Source organism: Mus musculus, chromosome 2 (assembly GCF_000001635.26).
Source record: "Mus musculus strain C57BL/6J chromosome 2, GRCm38.p6 C57BL/6J".
Lineage (NCBI taxonomy): Eukaryota > Metazoa > Chordata > Mammalia > Rodentia > Muridae > Mus > Mus musculus.
Genome location: NC_000068.7, coordinates 178,113,604 through 178,128,731, shown reverse-complemented (window position 1 = coordinate 178,128,731; position 15,128 = coordinate 178,113,604). Strand labels below are relative to the sequence as shown.

General features: G+C 50.2%; 1 protein-coding gene and 1 long non-coding RNA gene across 3 annotated transcripts in view; both read right to left on the bottom strand.

The window, feature by feature from the left end:
* The window catches only part of Phactr3 (phosphatase and actin regulator 3), a 219,518-nt gene extending 209,761 nt beyond the window's left edge, over nucleotides 1-9,757 (bottom strand). For both annotated transcript variants that reach the window (NM_001177789.1, NM_001177790.1), the window contains exon 1: nucleotides 9,430-9,757. In NM_001177789.1, coding sequence (NP_001171260.1) covers nucleotides 9,430-9,532 — 103 coding nt within the window. In that variant the 5' untranslated portion in view covers nucleotides 9,533-9,757. The remainder of the gene's footprint in view (nucleotides 1-9,429) is intronic.
* Nucleotides 9,758-14,718: 4,961 nt separating this feature from the next.
* Nucleotides 14,719-15,128, bottom strand: part of Gm35319 — a 35,474-nt gene continuing 35,064 nt past the window's right edge. Inside the window, exon 3 of the long non-coding RNA XR_867139.3 lies at nucleotides 14,719-14,932. This is a non-coding gene — a long non-coding RNA (predicted gene, 35319). The remainder of the gene's footprint in view (nucleotides 14,933-15,128) is intronic.

Sequence of the window (15,128 nt, the reverse complement as noted above, 5' to 3'; positions counted from 1 at the left end):
CCACACACACTCCTGCTGCAGCTGTGGCGTCCACAGGCAGCTGCTACAGGCAAGGCACTAGGCTGCAGACCACGTACTTGAAGTGAGCAAGTCACTACTGTGCTGTGTATGCTCAGTGGAGAGAATGGCAGTGAAAGGGAGTGGCCAATGTATGGGGCTGGGGGGGGTCCCATAAACACTCCAGACACTGCGACCAACAACCGGAAAGATTCAGACTCAGGGTTGCTCCAAGATGTGTTCCAAGGATGTGGGGTGTAGTCTCCATAAAAGTGCTAGGGTTGGAGCTGGTGAGACCAGCATACCCAGCAGAGCAGCGGCATTTCCTGGAGCAGCACCCTTGTGTGCTGAGCCCCCCCCCCCCACCCTGGCTCAGAGGGAAGTGTCTGTAGCCCCCAGGGCTGGGACTCTGACAGAAGTGATGGGCTGTGAGGTTCAAGGCTCAGTCATGGACAATGACAAGAGCTGGGCCCATTTCTCTTGGGAAGCTTGCTTCTTAGACCCAAGCCACCCACCCTGCAGAAGGCCTGGTGCAAGATCCAAGGCTAGCCCTCAACCCCTGCACTGTCTGCACGTGTATGCGGAAGTCCTGAGCCTCAGGAGTTTAAAATGTGACCTTATATGGAGACAGGTCTTTTAAGAGATGACAGACACAATCATGTAATCTCAGTACTCAGAAGGCAGGGCAGGGGGATCTCTGTGAATTCAGGGTCAGCCTGGTCACATAGTGAATTACAGACTAGCCTGGCCTCAAGTGACATGTCTTTTCAAAACAAAACCGTAACAGGTGAGCACGGCACTGGGAGAGCATCTCAGTTTGTAACATGCTTACCACAGCAACAAGGAGGGTCTGATGCCCAGAACTCACTGGATGGACATACAGAACTCACTGGACATACAGACCACTCCATAACCAGCAGAAGATGGCCAGCACAGAAGGAACACGATAGCATTTTGGGGTGATTTTTGTCTCATGTTTTGTTTGGGCATTATTATTAATTTTTATTTTTTATCTTTTTACTTACAGATTTTTCAAATATATATATTATGGTTCTGGTATGGTTTTTGGAATTTCCATGTGTGTGGACATGTGTGAATATGTGTCTCCACATCTACATGTATGAAAATGTGTGTCTCTGCATCTACATGTGTGAACACATATGTCTCCACATCTATATGTGTGAACACATGTGTCTCTGCATCTATGTGTGAACACATGTCTCCACATCTACATGTATGAACATGTATGTCTCTGCATCTACATGTGTGAACACATATGTCTCCACATCTATATGTGTGAACACATATGTCTCTGCATCTATGTGTGAACACATGTCTCCACATCTACATGTATGAACATGTATGTCTCTGCATCTACATGTGTGAACACATATGTCTCCACATATGTATATGCTCCTTATGTTTTTTGCTTCTACTGTTGTTTCTTTGCTTTGTTCTATTCTGATTTGTTTTTAATCTGTTTTTTAATTTTTTCAGATGCCCATTTGTATTCTAATAAGAGACAAGAAGAAAGGGTATGTGGATTTGGGTGGATGGGGAGTTGGCAAAGAACTGAGGGAGGAAAAACTGTAATTAGAATTTTGCATGAAGAATATATTTTCAATAAGAAAGATAAAGCACTGATGCCATGAAAAGACTAGAAAATATGTATTTTAAAGGCATGCACCCGCAATCCCAGTGCTGGGGGGAGGCAGAGACAAGTGGACCTCTGGTGCTTGTATGACAGCCAACCTAACCTATTCGGCAAGCTCTAGGTCAGTGAGAGACCCTGCCACAAAGACCAAGGTGGATGACTCCTGAGGAACAACAACTGAGGTTGCCCTCTGGCCTCTATATGCCTGCCTGCCCATGTGTATTCATACATGCTCACCTGTCCATGTGTATCCATACATGCTCAAAGAGGCGAGTGCGTTAAATGAGGCCCTCAGGGTGAGCCTTCTGACAGGTGTCTATATCCATAAAGAAGAGACCTGGTGATTGATACCAGGTGCACACAAGCATTTAAAGGCCAGGTGAGTCAGTGGTCAGCCAGCTACAAGCTGAGGACAGGCAACTGCTTGTGACCTTCTGGGCTCGGAACTCTGGGAAGCCAAGTCGGCCTGGCTGACTAGAGAGGTGCCTCATGGAGCGGAGATAGGCCATCCTGCCTGGACTGGACTATGGATACCCAGCGAGATGGTGACCAGTGCTTGAGGATCCTAAACTGCAGGGGCTGCTGGGGAGGACAGATGATTGACACAGGCCTCTAGGAGAAGGCGATGCTAAGGCTGAGTGAGGTCTGAGAGATGGGAGGGAAAGGGCCAGGCTAGTTGCTCACTGAGCTTTGGGTATCAACAAAGGGGAAATAGCATGGGCAGACAGTATCAGCCAGTTCTGCTGCAGTAACAAGCACCCTGAAAGCCTCCACAGCTCAGGGAGAAGAAGTGCCCTCCCTCTTGCCCTATGGCTGTGTCACTTGCAGCCCAGACCCAGGAAGGATAGGCCTTCTTGGCAGCAGCCATGGCTTCCAGATCCTCTGTCTTACCCTGCATCTTGTATATTGGAGTTAAGTGCTGAAATCCAGGTTCTGTGGCTTGGGAATAGTTCCACCACCACCACCAACAACCACTACCACCACTACCACCCCACTTAGAAGACACTTCTGATGAGGAAAAAAAAAATGTAATTTCCTAATGTATAGGGAAAAAACCCTGGAAATACTGAGAAAATACAGCTCTGATTTCCATACATCTCAAATCTGGGCTGATCTGGGCCACACAGTGTAGAATGACAACAACTGTTTAACATTTGTTTGGACTTCCCTAAGAATGTGTGACCCCCCTCTTCCCCTCCTTGAACACAAAGAAGCTAGCACAGAGAAAGCGGACCCCAGAGACAAGGCAGCCTCAGGAGTCCCTGGAGCCATGCTGAAGACAGGGGCCTGAGAGGCCATGTGTCGAGACCCCTGACCTCAGGGCAACAGTTGGCGCCTGGCCTGACCCCACCCCGGTGCTGTACACCTTGCTACGGCATCTAAGTCATCATGGAGTCAGGCTTTCTGCAATGTCCTCTTGCTACCTACCCTGTAGTTCCTACACACCTGGCTAGTCTGCATCTCAGCATCAGGTGAGTTACGGGTGAATGGTAGGTGCCCAGGGTCCAGCGAGCCCACCAGGGAGTCAGAACCCCTCTCTGAATTTACAAGTATAAATAGGAAGTGCAGATGAGTTGGCTGCGTGGATGGACGGAACTTAGCAAGTGCCAGAGGCTGGGACTGAAGCCTTGTATGAGAAATGAACACAGAGAAGGATGCCTCTCATACGTGTCCGCTCACACATGTGTCACCTGTTCAGTGTGTGCACACTTCAGCTGACAACGTTAGGTGAAAGTAGAAACAGTGGAAGAGTCAGTTATCCAACTTTGCTCAAACACCTCCCACCCCAGTCCCCTCAGGGACAACAGGAGAGCATCAGGTGCCCTAGTTCTCATGGAGGCACACGCCCACCAGACATGGCGCACCGGACACAGCCCAACTGGTACCGTGTCTTTCTTCCTCACTGAATGCTGGTGACTGACATAGCTGATACCTGCCAGGGTAGAAGCCCTACTTTGGGTCCCTGAAGAATATCTGCCCACTCTCCACGGGAAACCCAGAAGGATCCGGCCTTTTCAGACAAGGCCCAGGAAGCATACACCTCCTGGCTCATAGCTGGTACTTTTTCAGATAGGGCTAACTGTCTCTTTAGTACCCTCCCAGGTGACTAGGCTCATGTCCAAATAGCTGCTTCTCCATTCTACCTGCTGTAGTGTCCACACACAGGTCCTGCTCAGACAGACCCAAGGTACCCAGGTCCACCATGTCCCTTGACACCATATCCCAGGGAGTATCCATCCTGGCAAGAAGTCTGGTGATAGCAGTCAGTGTATGCCACTGGTTGTGTGTGTGTGTGAGAGCCAGAAATCAACATCAGGTTTTTTCTTCAATTGCTCTCCACCATATTTTTGGAAAACAGGATCCCTTACTGAACCTGGAGTTCAATGGGATGGCTAGGCAGGAAACCCAGAGACCCTCCTGTCTCCACCTCACCAACCCTGAGATTATATTATGACGCCAACTTTGGGATCTGGATTCAGGTCCTCATAATTGAGTGGTAAGCATGTTACTAACTGAACTATCTCCCCAACCCCTATGGTTCCTTAAAACACTTCTCTGTGCATTCTGGGCCTTTGTCCCAAATATGACAGATGTTGGGTAAAGAAGATCACAGAGGCAGGCTGAGATCAGAACAAGGCCTCCAGATTCTGCGCACAGGGGCACAAGCCAGTGTTTCTGTTGGGCCCAGCCTTGGAGAACATCCAGAGCTATGAGAAGTAGGCAGTCCCTAGGAGGCCTCTTGTCAGTCAGTAGCAGAGGTTCCTGAGCGTATGACCATTAAAGAGAATTGCATTGATAAAGCCACATCTGTCATTCACTCTGAAATCCAATTCTGGTCATAGCCTCTTCTGGCTATGAGTGTTCCCATGAGACCACATGTCCACCCCGAGGTCAGCTCCCTCCGCACGTGCATAGCTCTCAGAATCTCCATTAAACACCTGTGGACTGTCTTATCGTGTTCACAGTGGGAAGTCTCGGCGAACAGTGATGAGTGAGATGGTGTAGGAGGTGGAGCAGGCCAAAGTCCCTCTGCAGTCAACATAGGAAGCATGGATGGACATTGACTTCTGTTTATAGACAGAGACATTGAGATAGCCACATGAAGGCTGGATTGGAATCCAGAGCTAATAATTCCTCTTACGAACCAATTAGGGAAAGATTAACAAAACAATTAGGGAAAGAAATGGTCAATTAACGAATGAAAAGCTCTCCCCAGCACTCCAGGAATGCTAATGCTGGTGCCAGTGACAAAAATCCGCTTTCCTTCTGGAGGACCAGCAAAATCTCCAAATGCCATGAGCGGAACATGACCAGGGTTCTGCCACAGGGCCCTGTGGGAACGACGAGGCATTAGGGTACAGAACATTATATAACGCTATAATGCCCTCTCCAGAGCAGGACACACCTCAAGGAGACAGAAGTCTGCCCAGAGGCACGGTAGCTGCCCAGGCTGCAGGTTTCCTGCCTGAAACACACTCGGACCTCGACCTCTGGCAACCTCAGCAGGAAGATGACAGAACCTGGAATATTCTAAAGCAATTAGACAGAACCTGTTAACCCAGATAAAAGTCTGAGGCACACCGCCGAGCGCCGAGCGCCGAGCGCAGCCATGGTTTCAGAACAAGGTGTGCTACGCCGTGTCTATTCTTTATGAGGCTTCCCGGCAGCCATGGGGCGTGTTTTCCACAGACACCTTCAAGTTCAGGGTAAGGGAACCAGGCAGTTGGATGGACCCTAGCTGCAGCTGCCTCCAGGAAACAGTGAGGGGCAGGAGGAGGGTTGAAGCTTGTTTAAGCTTTCAGGTTTCATCTGGAGACTGCACCAGCAACACATATGCACGCCCCTGTATTGACAGAAAGTCCCTCAACTTGTGAAGGAGGACACACTACCCATTCAATCAATACATATTTGCTGAGTGCCAACTACAGCCAGGCCTGTTCTCAGGAGTAAGGGTCTCTCTTACCCCTTAATATAAAAAAGGTGCAGGCTGGGGAGAGGTCTCTGTGCAAGCTCAAGGATGTGAGCTTGAATCTAGAAACCAAAACCAGATGATATAGTATTCACATCTGTCATCCTGGGGAGGGTTGCAGGGGTACAGGGCCAGGGGAAGCCCCAAAAGCTCACAGACTAGCTTGAACACAGCAGGAAAAAAAAAAAAAAACAGCAAAAAACCAAGAAAGATGTCCTGTCTCAAAAGGGGTGGAAGGTGACAATGACCACCACACTTGAGCCATGGCACGAGTGTGCACACACACACAGAGATGAAAGTATGGAAATAAAGGAAGGGGCAATCAACTTACTCACAGGCCAAGTTGACAAGCTGGTAGTGGTCCTTAAGGAAGAGAGGAAGAAGAGGCACGTGTGCTACAAGGCTGGGGTAGGAATATTTAAAGAGCCTGAAAGTTCCTGGCTTCGGAGGCATCTGTGTGCTCCAAGTATGCCCTGAGCTCCTGAGCAAGTAATCAGGAGGGACAGGGAGGCCTTGGGTCACATTCAAGGACTTTGCTGTGTCTGGATGTCTGACACCGTGACTCTCTTCTGCCTCCAGGCACACAGGTGTACAACTCTGCTATGCCAAGGAGTGGCTAGAGAGCTGGTGGAGTTGGAGGAGAAGAAGATACAGGTGCCACCCCTGGACTGGAGGTCGTCTGTGAGCTGGGTTTCAGTGAGCTATCCCTCCCTACTTCCTGGCTATGGCAGATTGGTCCAGGAGCCAGTGATGTGTCCCAGCCTGGCACAGACAGAGATACAGGCAGAAGTGTGTAGCCCAGGCTCCCCCAGCTCCCTCCCGGCTTCCAGCTTCCAGAACTGACTGATGATTCTGTTTCCTGGAGTCTCTTCCATTGTGCTTACTCCACCAGAAGAGACTGTTGTGTCCAGCTGGTTGTCATTAAAATTTCAAAAGAACTGGGCAGCCCAGACCCTCTGTGGGTCCTCTGAGCTACTGCCTTTGGGAAACCCTGTTCAGCCCTAAGTTGAGCAGAACCAGCAAAACAAAGCATTAGGTTTCAATGCTTTTCATGGCCCCTCAGGCCACCACTTTTAATGAGCCTTGGCTGGGACACGTCCTGATACCATCAATCATGCCTTTCCTTAAAAAAAAAAGTATTAAACTCATTTGGTACAGAAATAGTGCAAGACAAGTCAGCGCTTCCTCATCAGACATGAAAATCTGCAGAACCCAGGGCTAATGTGCTCCTTTGTGAGGGACTCTAAAGCACCTCTAAAACAGTTCATTTTAAGGCTAGAGTCACCGCTCACCCAGAGCCAGCTCCAGAAATCAGTGTATGAAGCATGGGAGAGAAAGAGAGCCTCCACGGTTTCTGGGCACTCTTGTTGGGGTCTAGAAGAAGGAGGTCAAGACATTCTTCAGGTCTGGCCATCAAAGTGGCTGAAAAGCTACAGCACCCAGCCTGGTTACCAGAGCTTGTTCTAAAGCTGGACTTGGTACTCAGACTCCAGACCCCTCAGCCACAAATAGCAGTGCAACACTGAAACCCAGAAAGCATCACCCTCCCTGCCTCAGGCCCTCCCAAGTGACCTCTTTTGATGTCCAGCTCCATCTGCCGAGTCTCAGTCTGGAGCCTGCAGACCCAGCTCTGCCCCCATCTCCAGGACTCTTCAGCAGGCTCTCTGAATACAAGCCCCCTTCATCCTCAGCTTACTTCTTCCCGTACAGCCCTCTTGCATCCTCCCTCCTCCCTGCCAAGCCTTTCACCACTCCATGAAGGGCACTGCTGATCACTGGGGCTCAGGCAAAGAATTACAGAGCATCCTGGACTTGTGGCAGCCAGGCCAATAGCTCCCATCAGCAGCTACAATGAAGATGTTTCGGAGTGCCCCACCTTCCAGACTCCTGAAGACATCCCAGGAGGGTGCTGCCATATGCCAGCTGGGGTGGACACTCTCTCCTTGGCCTCCCTGCCAGCTGCCTGAGACTACACAGAGATGATACAGGTGACTTATCACAGAACCCAAAGCCGCTGTTCCAAACTCAACCTTTTCCACTCTCCTCAGTCTCCAGGACCCTCCCTTGCTCCCCCAGCAGGCTGGACCCCCCCACACACACACACACAATGAGTCCTCTGCAGCACCCCACCATCTGAATCTGCACCTACTGTGCTTTCGGGACTATGATGTCTGCCTGCCGACCCACTGACTCAACGCTCCTTCTCTCTTTGCCAAAAGTGGGTCAACGGTGAGCCCTGCCAGGGCCAAAACCTGGGTGGAGGCCATAGAACTATTTTTAAAATGTGGCGACTGAAAGGCACATGTGGAACAGGTGAAATGTTGCATAAGTAGGCAGGTAGCTCACACACCCACACCGATGCTCTGAGCACACTGTCCTGCAGAAGGACTGCAAGAGTCCAGGCCTCAAATCCAACCTGACACACACAGGGCTGAACATCTGATGCCCAGAGGCAGCAAAACAGGGCAGGGAGCCTCTGGTCAGATAACACATACTCTGTGTAGGTGGGAAGGAAGGAGAAGGCTTCCTCCAGCTAGAGGGCATTACCCCAAAGAGGCCATCCCAGGGGAAGCACTCTCTCTGACAAGCAGACCTGAGCTCTTGTCCAAGCCCCACTAGACATGGGCAGAGTAGCTGGTGCCCAGTATTTAGGAGAAATGGAGTCAGCAATGGGATGCTTCTGTCCTCTCTGCTGGGACATCCAGCTCTCCACACACTCACTGAACAAAGGTACCCAAAAACTGGGCTGTCAGTAGAGGTCCTGTCAACCATCCAGCACAGAGTGCATGTCTTGTCTTCCCAGCATGGCTTGTGACTCTGTGAATCCCAAGGTTTCCCAACCTGGAACATCCGGAACCAGCTGTCTTTCAGGATGAGGGAGAGGAGGGGATGCTGGGCTGAGCACGCTGTGGGAGGACCGAGCAACACACCTGTCTTCCATGTTGTCGACGCTGAATTCCTCACACCAGGTGAGGGCAGAACTGTCCTTCCTGTTCTAAACCAGTTTCTGAACTCGTCTGATCCCAGACCACCTGAGGCGATGCTTGAACGGTCAGGTTCTAGGTGAGTGGGGCAGCTGCCCAGGAGTGAGGCCCCGGGGGAATGCTGGGGAAAACCAACTAGGAAGTCCTGGCCTGAGTCTCCCTCTCTGACAGCACACCCCACCCTGAGTCAAAGCCACTGAGGAAAGGCTTAACCCTGGTCTTGTTATCAGGGACTTGAGCCCCTTCCCTGGACTGATGGGCCTCTGACCATTCTGGTTTCCTCAAGTTGCCCCCTCCCCCACCTCCACCCCACTCAGTCCAGCCTTTCAACCGCAGCTGAACTCGCTCCAGGATTCCAGGACCAGGTGCCTGCCCTGCAGGGGGCGAGGGCTCGGTGAGCCAGTTTTGAAGAAAGGCCAGCACTCATGGAGCTCTTACCGGATAGTTAGCACTGTACCCCTGTTATCACGGCTCAGAGATGAATCGCCCCCATTTTGCAGAGATGGAAACCGAGGCATGGAGAGGTCACGTGTCTGCCAGGTACACTGGGGCACTTATGCCATCGGAGGGGAGATTTCAAATCCGAGATGAGATCACAGGACCCTAACACCAATTCTCCTGCCCACAGTACCCATAGCCCTTGTTTAGGGACAGATCCCTAAGACTCTACTGCAGAAGGAAGCAGGACGCGCCGGCGCTGTGGCTGGGGAGCAGCCGGCAGGCATCCGAGCTGTGCACGGCAGTCAAGGGCAGTACCAGTAAGGTTCTGGACAGGTCGCCCAGCCCGGCGTGCGCCGGGGACCTTAGATCCCCTTCGCACTTACCTTGCTCCAAGCCTCCGGTGGTGGTGTCTTGGGGCCCAAAGGCACGCAGCAGTGAGCGCAGAGGCGCGGGCCAGCGGGCGTGCCCCCTGCCTTGGCCACGCATCTCCCTGAAGGCCAGACCCGTGAGACTCCGGGCTGCGTCCGCCCCTCAGAGCACGGTGCAGAGCCGGGGCCCCGGGAGGTGCTGGCGGGGCGGGGCGGGACTGGAGCGGGGGCGGCGCCGCCTTGAAAGGCTCGGCCCCTTCTCAGGGCGGAGGCGCAGAGGGGCTCAGCAGTGACCTTGACCTCCTGGACATTGCCTCGAGCGATGGTGGGACCCTTGACTCTGAGAGTCTGGGACAACCTTGGAATCCCCAGCGGCCAGTCTGGTCAGGAGATGAACACCGGGGGTTAATTACGTAGTAAGGAGGCTGCGGGGTTAGATCTCTGTGGGACCCTGGACTAGTAGCTTGACCTCTCTGAGTCTGGGAGTTCTTGTGCCTAAATAGGATTTAGAAAGGTGAAAGGAGACACCAAGCAGAATCGAGATCTGGTGATGGTGCATCCTGGTGGTGGAGACCCTTCGACTGCTCACCAGCTAGCTGTATGACCGCTGTAAGATGCAGGGGCCATCACTGCACTCTAGAAAATCCCATACACGCTGTTAATGAAATGAAGCTGTTATTTTTCTCTCAAGTACTGTATGGGCAAACCCTTGCCTCCAATGGCCAGTTCCAAAATAGACGGCTAGCCTGCTCGAATCCCTCTTAGCATCACAGTTCCAAGCCTTCCCTTTACCACAGTCCCTGGGGTGGAAGTACGCAGAGATCCCCAGCAATCTCTGCTGAGTTCAGGACTCAAAACTCAGTCTTGCCTGAGAAGGGCCCTGGGCACTCAGAGAGACCCAGGAAACTCTCATTTGTGAATCACTTAGGTAACACACAAGGGTCTCCAGATCCAAAATCAATAGCACTGTCCTCCTGTCTCGGGGAGCATTCGAGTGCGCCTCTGTGGCCCTGGAGTCTACTCATCTCCAGCGAGGCAGGAGCAGGTAGGCTCCTGTGTGTAGGTAGCAGAAGCACTGAGCCAGGTGTCCCGTCCACCTGCACCTTCTAAGGAAGCCTGGGCCCAATCTGCTGGGATGCCGCAGCCTTCACTAGCAGAACTTTTTAACTACATAACAGTTCTTAGCTGGCACTAGATGGCGCTGCACGAATCGGACTTCAAGTGGATGGAGAGCAGACTTGTGTCTGCTGTGAGGCTGTGGAAATGCAACTGAGTATTCCGTTCCCTCTCCCTGTTTCTTTCTGAGACCTCTCCCCTCAGCTCTGTTGAGGAGACGCTGAAGTTCGGGGCAGTGAAGTCACTTTCCCTAGGAGGCCAGCAGTGGGGACAGCCAGGATTCCAAACCTGACTGATGTCTAGGCAATTGTAATCAGGACTAGCTCTCTACTCACCAGAGGTGTTTGGATTTCCCTCTCCCAAGCCTCTTGGTCCCTGTGCACAGTGTTGTCCCTTGCCAACACATCCAGGTTTTAAAGAACAGCCTTAAGGCTATAGCTCTGGCCACTCAATGGCCGTTTGCTGTGCTTACCCCTCTGTTTGCTTGTAGCGGTGGTTCCTCAGTTCCTTGGGCAGTCCACTCTCCAGCTACTAAGGTTTGGATATGGATATGTCCCCATGAGCTCATGTGTTTGAACACATGGACCCCAGCTGATATGATTGTTTTGGGACCCCGTGAAACTTTGAAGGGGTAGATCCTAGCAGGCAGGAGCGGATCCATGGTGCAGGCCAGCTTATGTCACTGTCTTCTTCCTCTCCCATTTGCTTTGGGTCTGAGGGGATGTTAGCAAGCAACCTCACACTCCTGCTGCCACACCTTATCTGACATGATGGACGACAACCAGGAGCTAAAATGAATCCTTCCTCACAGACTTTGTTTCTTGCTTCTTCCCATTGATCATATAACCATTCTGGCAGACCTAAGTCCACTCTTCACGCCTCTGGGTGGGCATTCAGTGTAAGGTAATCAATCTGAAGTAACCACCCAGCTACATTCACAGATGGGGTGGTTCACAGAGGCACACACATCCACAGCATTGCTAGATTGAGAGAAAGGAAACTTGCCTCCATTACTTTTCAGTTACTGTGACAAAATACAGTATGATTATGGCTACTTAAAGAGGAAAAAGGTTATTGGGGCTTACAGTTCCAGGGGCTTAGAGCATGTGGCCATCATGGTGCATTGCATAGCATCAGGAAGGCAGGCATGATGCTGGGTCAGTAGCTGAGAGCTTACAGCCTGACTCACAACTTAGGAGTAAGACAGAGGAGCTAACTGGAGTGGCTGAACTTTTTAAATCTCTAAGCTCATCCCAGTAACAAGCCTCCTCCAACAAGGCCACACCTCCTAGTCCTTCCTAAACTGTCCCTGAACTGAGGAGCAAACAATCAAACATGCGAGCTGACAGGCATTCTCATTCAAACCACTACACCCTTTTTATGCACCAGGGTGGGAGTGACTCCATCCAGACTTCTTGAAGCTTCTCCATGCCTCAGAATGAGAACTCTGGGATTGAGAGGAGCCTGAGAAGGAAGTATTCTGAGGGAGCTGACAGCCATCTCTGTGAGCTGAGTGTGTGGCTCCAACTATGCCTGAATGTAGACTTTTGGAAGGCTGGAATTTTCAGTCACCCTCCCTGCCATTTCTTTCTCTCTCTCAGCCTTGAGGAGAAAGAGGTCATCAGACTCTCACCCTTGCTCTCTGTTTCCTCCAAGAGGCCAGTGTTTTCATCACCCTCCACCTCTTTGAATGCAGATATAATGGTAACCTGCAAAGAGAGGCTCTTAGGACAGGTCTACACAGCTTCTGTATCCTTGTTGTTAGTGAAGAAGGGGCAACAGACACCAGCCTCCTAGTAGCCATAGTCCAAGGGCAGGGTCCCTGGACCCTTTGAGCCTAATCAGGATCTCTGAGGAAAGAGTTGGGAAGAGGAAATCAGAATAACTCATTTGTTGACTTCTCCCGCAGGACAGACAGGCTCTGCACTAACTTTATCCACCAATGTTCTTCACAGTCAGAGGCAGGGATTATTAATAGTCCCTTTCAACATGAGAAATGAGAAGTGAAATTTAGAGTTCTTCCTAGCGCTGCAGCTGGGACAAGGCAAAGGCATACCCAACCAGGAGTCCCATCCACTCTAAATGGTTCTAAGGAGAAGAGATACTGGTGAGGCCTGGCCATTCCTAAGGCCCAGCAGAAGCCCTGGAGCCCAGTCTTCTGTGCATACCCCTCACCATGAGAGCATACAGTGATGCAAAGACACTCAGGCTGGAGCAGGCTGGCAGCCAAGCCTACAAACACTCCTGGTATAGAGTGGACAGATGCCTGGAGCCAGTGGGTAGAGCAGCAGTGGCCAAAGCATTGGGATAGATGAATCTAGGTCACGGACATCTACAGCTGTGGGGCTGTAAGTCTGGTGCTACGAGAACCCCAACAGATGATGAAGCAGGGTATGGCAAGATGTCAATTCCTGTATAAGTACCTGTGTACACACATACCCTCCCAAGTCCATTACCTCAGTCTGTGCTGGGAGTTTCTTCAGCTTCTTTCTGTATCACGGGCACCAGCTGGGATAAGGACCAACAGTCCACTTGGAGGTTTAGGGTGGACACTGGAGTGGTTGTTGATCTATGTTGTGGCAAATCAGGCTTGGTACATGGAAACATCTGCATCAGTGTCTATCGTGTGTATGTCATAGTGTGGCCACCCACAGTTCTCTTTCTCCACTTGTTGGCAGTGGCCTCTGAGGTCAGCAGGGCCACTGGGCTGTCTCGAGTGTCAGTAACAATGTGCTGTGATTGATTAAGCACATCTGACAGAAGCGTGGCCAATCAAGGTGAGCTTCATATGTAATGGCCCTGCTGCTATCTGGAAGGTGATTAGGACGTGCTCCAGGGTGCTGAAACAGGGGTCAAGATTGAAGATCTCTGTGTATTAGTTGTCAGCTCTGGGCCTGGAGAGATGCTTCAGCAGTTAAGAGCACTGGCTGCTCTTTCAGAGAACTGGGTTCAGTTCCCAGCATCCACATGGCAGTTCACAACCAGCTGGAATTCCAGGTCCAGGGGGTCTAACGCCCTTTTCTGGTCTCTGTGGGTACTACATGTGTGCATATGGTTCACATACATACACTCGAGTGTATGTATGTACAAGCACACACACAGCCCTGAGTCCAGGATAAGACAGAAGCTGCCTCAAGTAACACAATAAAGAAGAATCAAAACAGTGAAAAGTAGGGTCTACCAAACAGAGCAAAGGTGGTCAGAGCGTCAGAAATCTCAGAAGGAGACAAAGGATGTCTCAGCAGAGAACATGCTTGCCATGCAGGCAAGGGCAATTCTGATCCCAGAACTCATGTAAGTACCATGTGAGCATGGCAGCTCACCTGTATTTAATTCCCACTTAAGGAGGTAGAGACTGATGCTAGGAAAGAGATAGAGAGCCACACTGAGGCGTTCTGGGATGGATTGAGAGAATCTGCCTCAGAATAAGGTGGAAGAGTGAGCAACGAAGATCTTTCCAGTGACCTCAGGTTTTCATATACACACTGCACACACTCTACACACACATGCACACCAAACATATATACACCATACACACATACTATACATACCCACCACACAAACTGCACACACAGACACACACCCAACACACACACATCATACCACACACACATCATACCACACACACACACATACCATACATACACACACCACACATACACACACCACCACCACCACCACCACCACCACTACCACCACGAACAACAACAACAACAAAAATGGGAATTAATAATCACTGGCCATTGATATCTCTCAATAGGAATTGGTCTCAATCTGCCAATGAAAAAGACACAGACTAACAGAGTATATGTTTAAAAAAAAAGAGTATCTATCCTTCCAGTGCATATGAGAAATATACCTCACATCAAAGATAAACATTACCTCAGAGTAAAGGTTTAGAAAGAGATTGTCCAAGCAAATGGACGTAGGAAGCAAGCTAGTGTAGCCATTCTCGTATTGTAACAAAACAGACATCAAACCAAAATTAATCAAAGAGACAGTGAAGGACATTTTATACTCATAAAAGAAAAAATATACCAACATGAAGTTTTAATTCTTTTATTTATTTATTTATTTATTTATTTATATTTATTTATTTATTTATTTATTTATTTATTTATTTGGTTTTTCGAGACAGGGTTTCTCTGTGTAGCCCTGGCTGTCCTGGAACTCACTCTGTAGACCAGGCTGGCCTCCAACTCAGAGATCTGCCTGCCTCAGCCTCCCAAGTGCTGGGATTAAAGGCGTGAGCCACCACTGCCGGGCGAAGTTTTAATTCTTATCATCAATGCCCAAACACAGGAGCACTTTTGTAAAAGAAACATTAGTAGAGCTTAAATCACATATTGACCTTCAAGGGCTGATAGTAGAAGACTTCAATACCACACTTTCACCAATAGACCTGTCATTCAGACAAAAATTGAACAGAAAAATACTGGAATTAATGGACATTATTAATCAAATGGACCTAAAAGATTTACGGTGCTTTTCACATAAATACAAAAGAATATACCACCTTCCTTCTCCTCTCCCTCCCCTCCCCCTCCCCTCCTCCTCCTCCTCCTCCTCCTCCTCCTCTTCCTTCTTCTTCTTCTTCT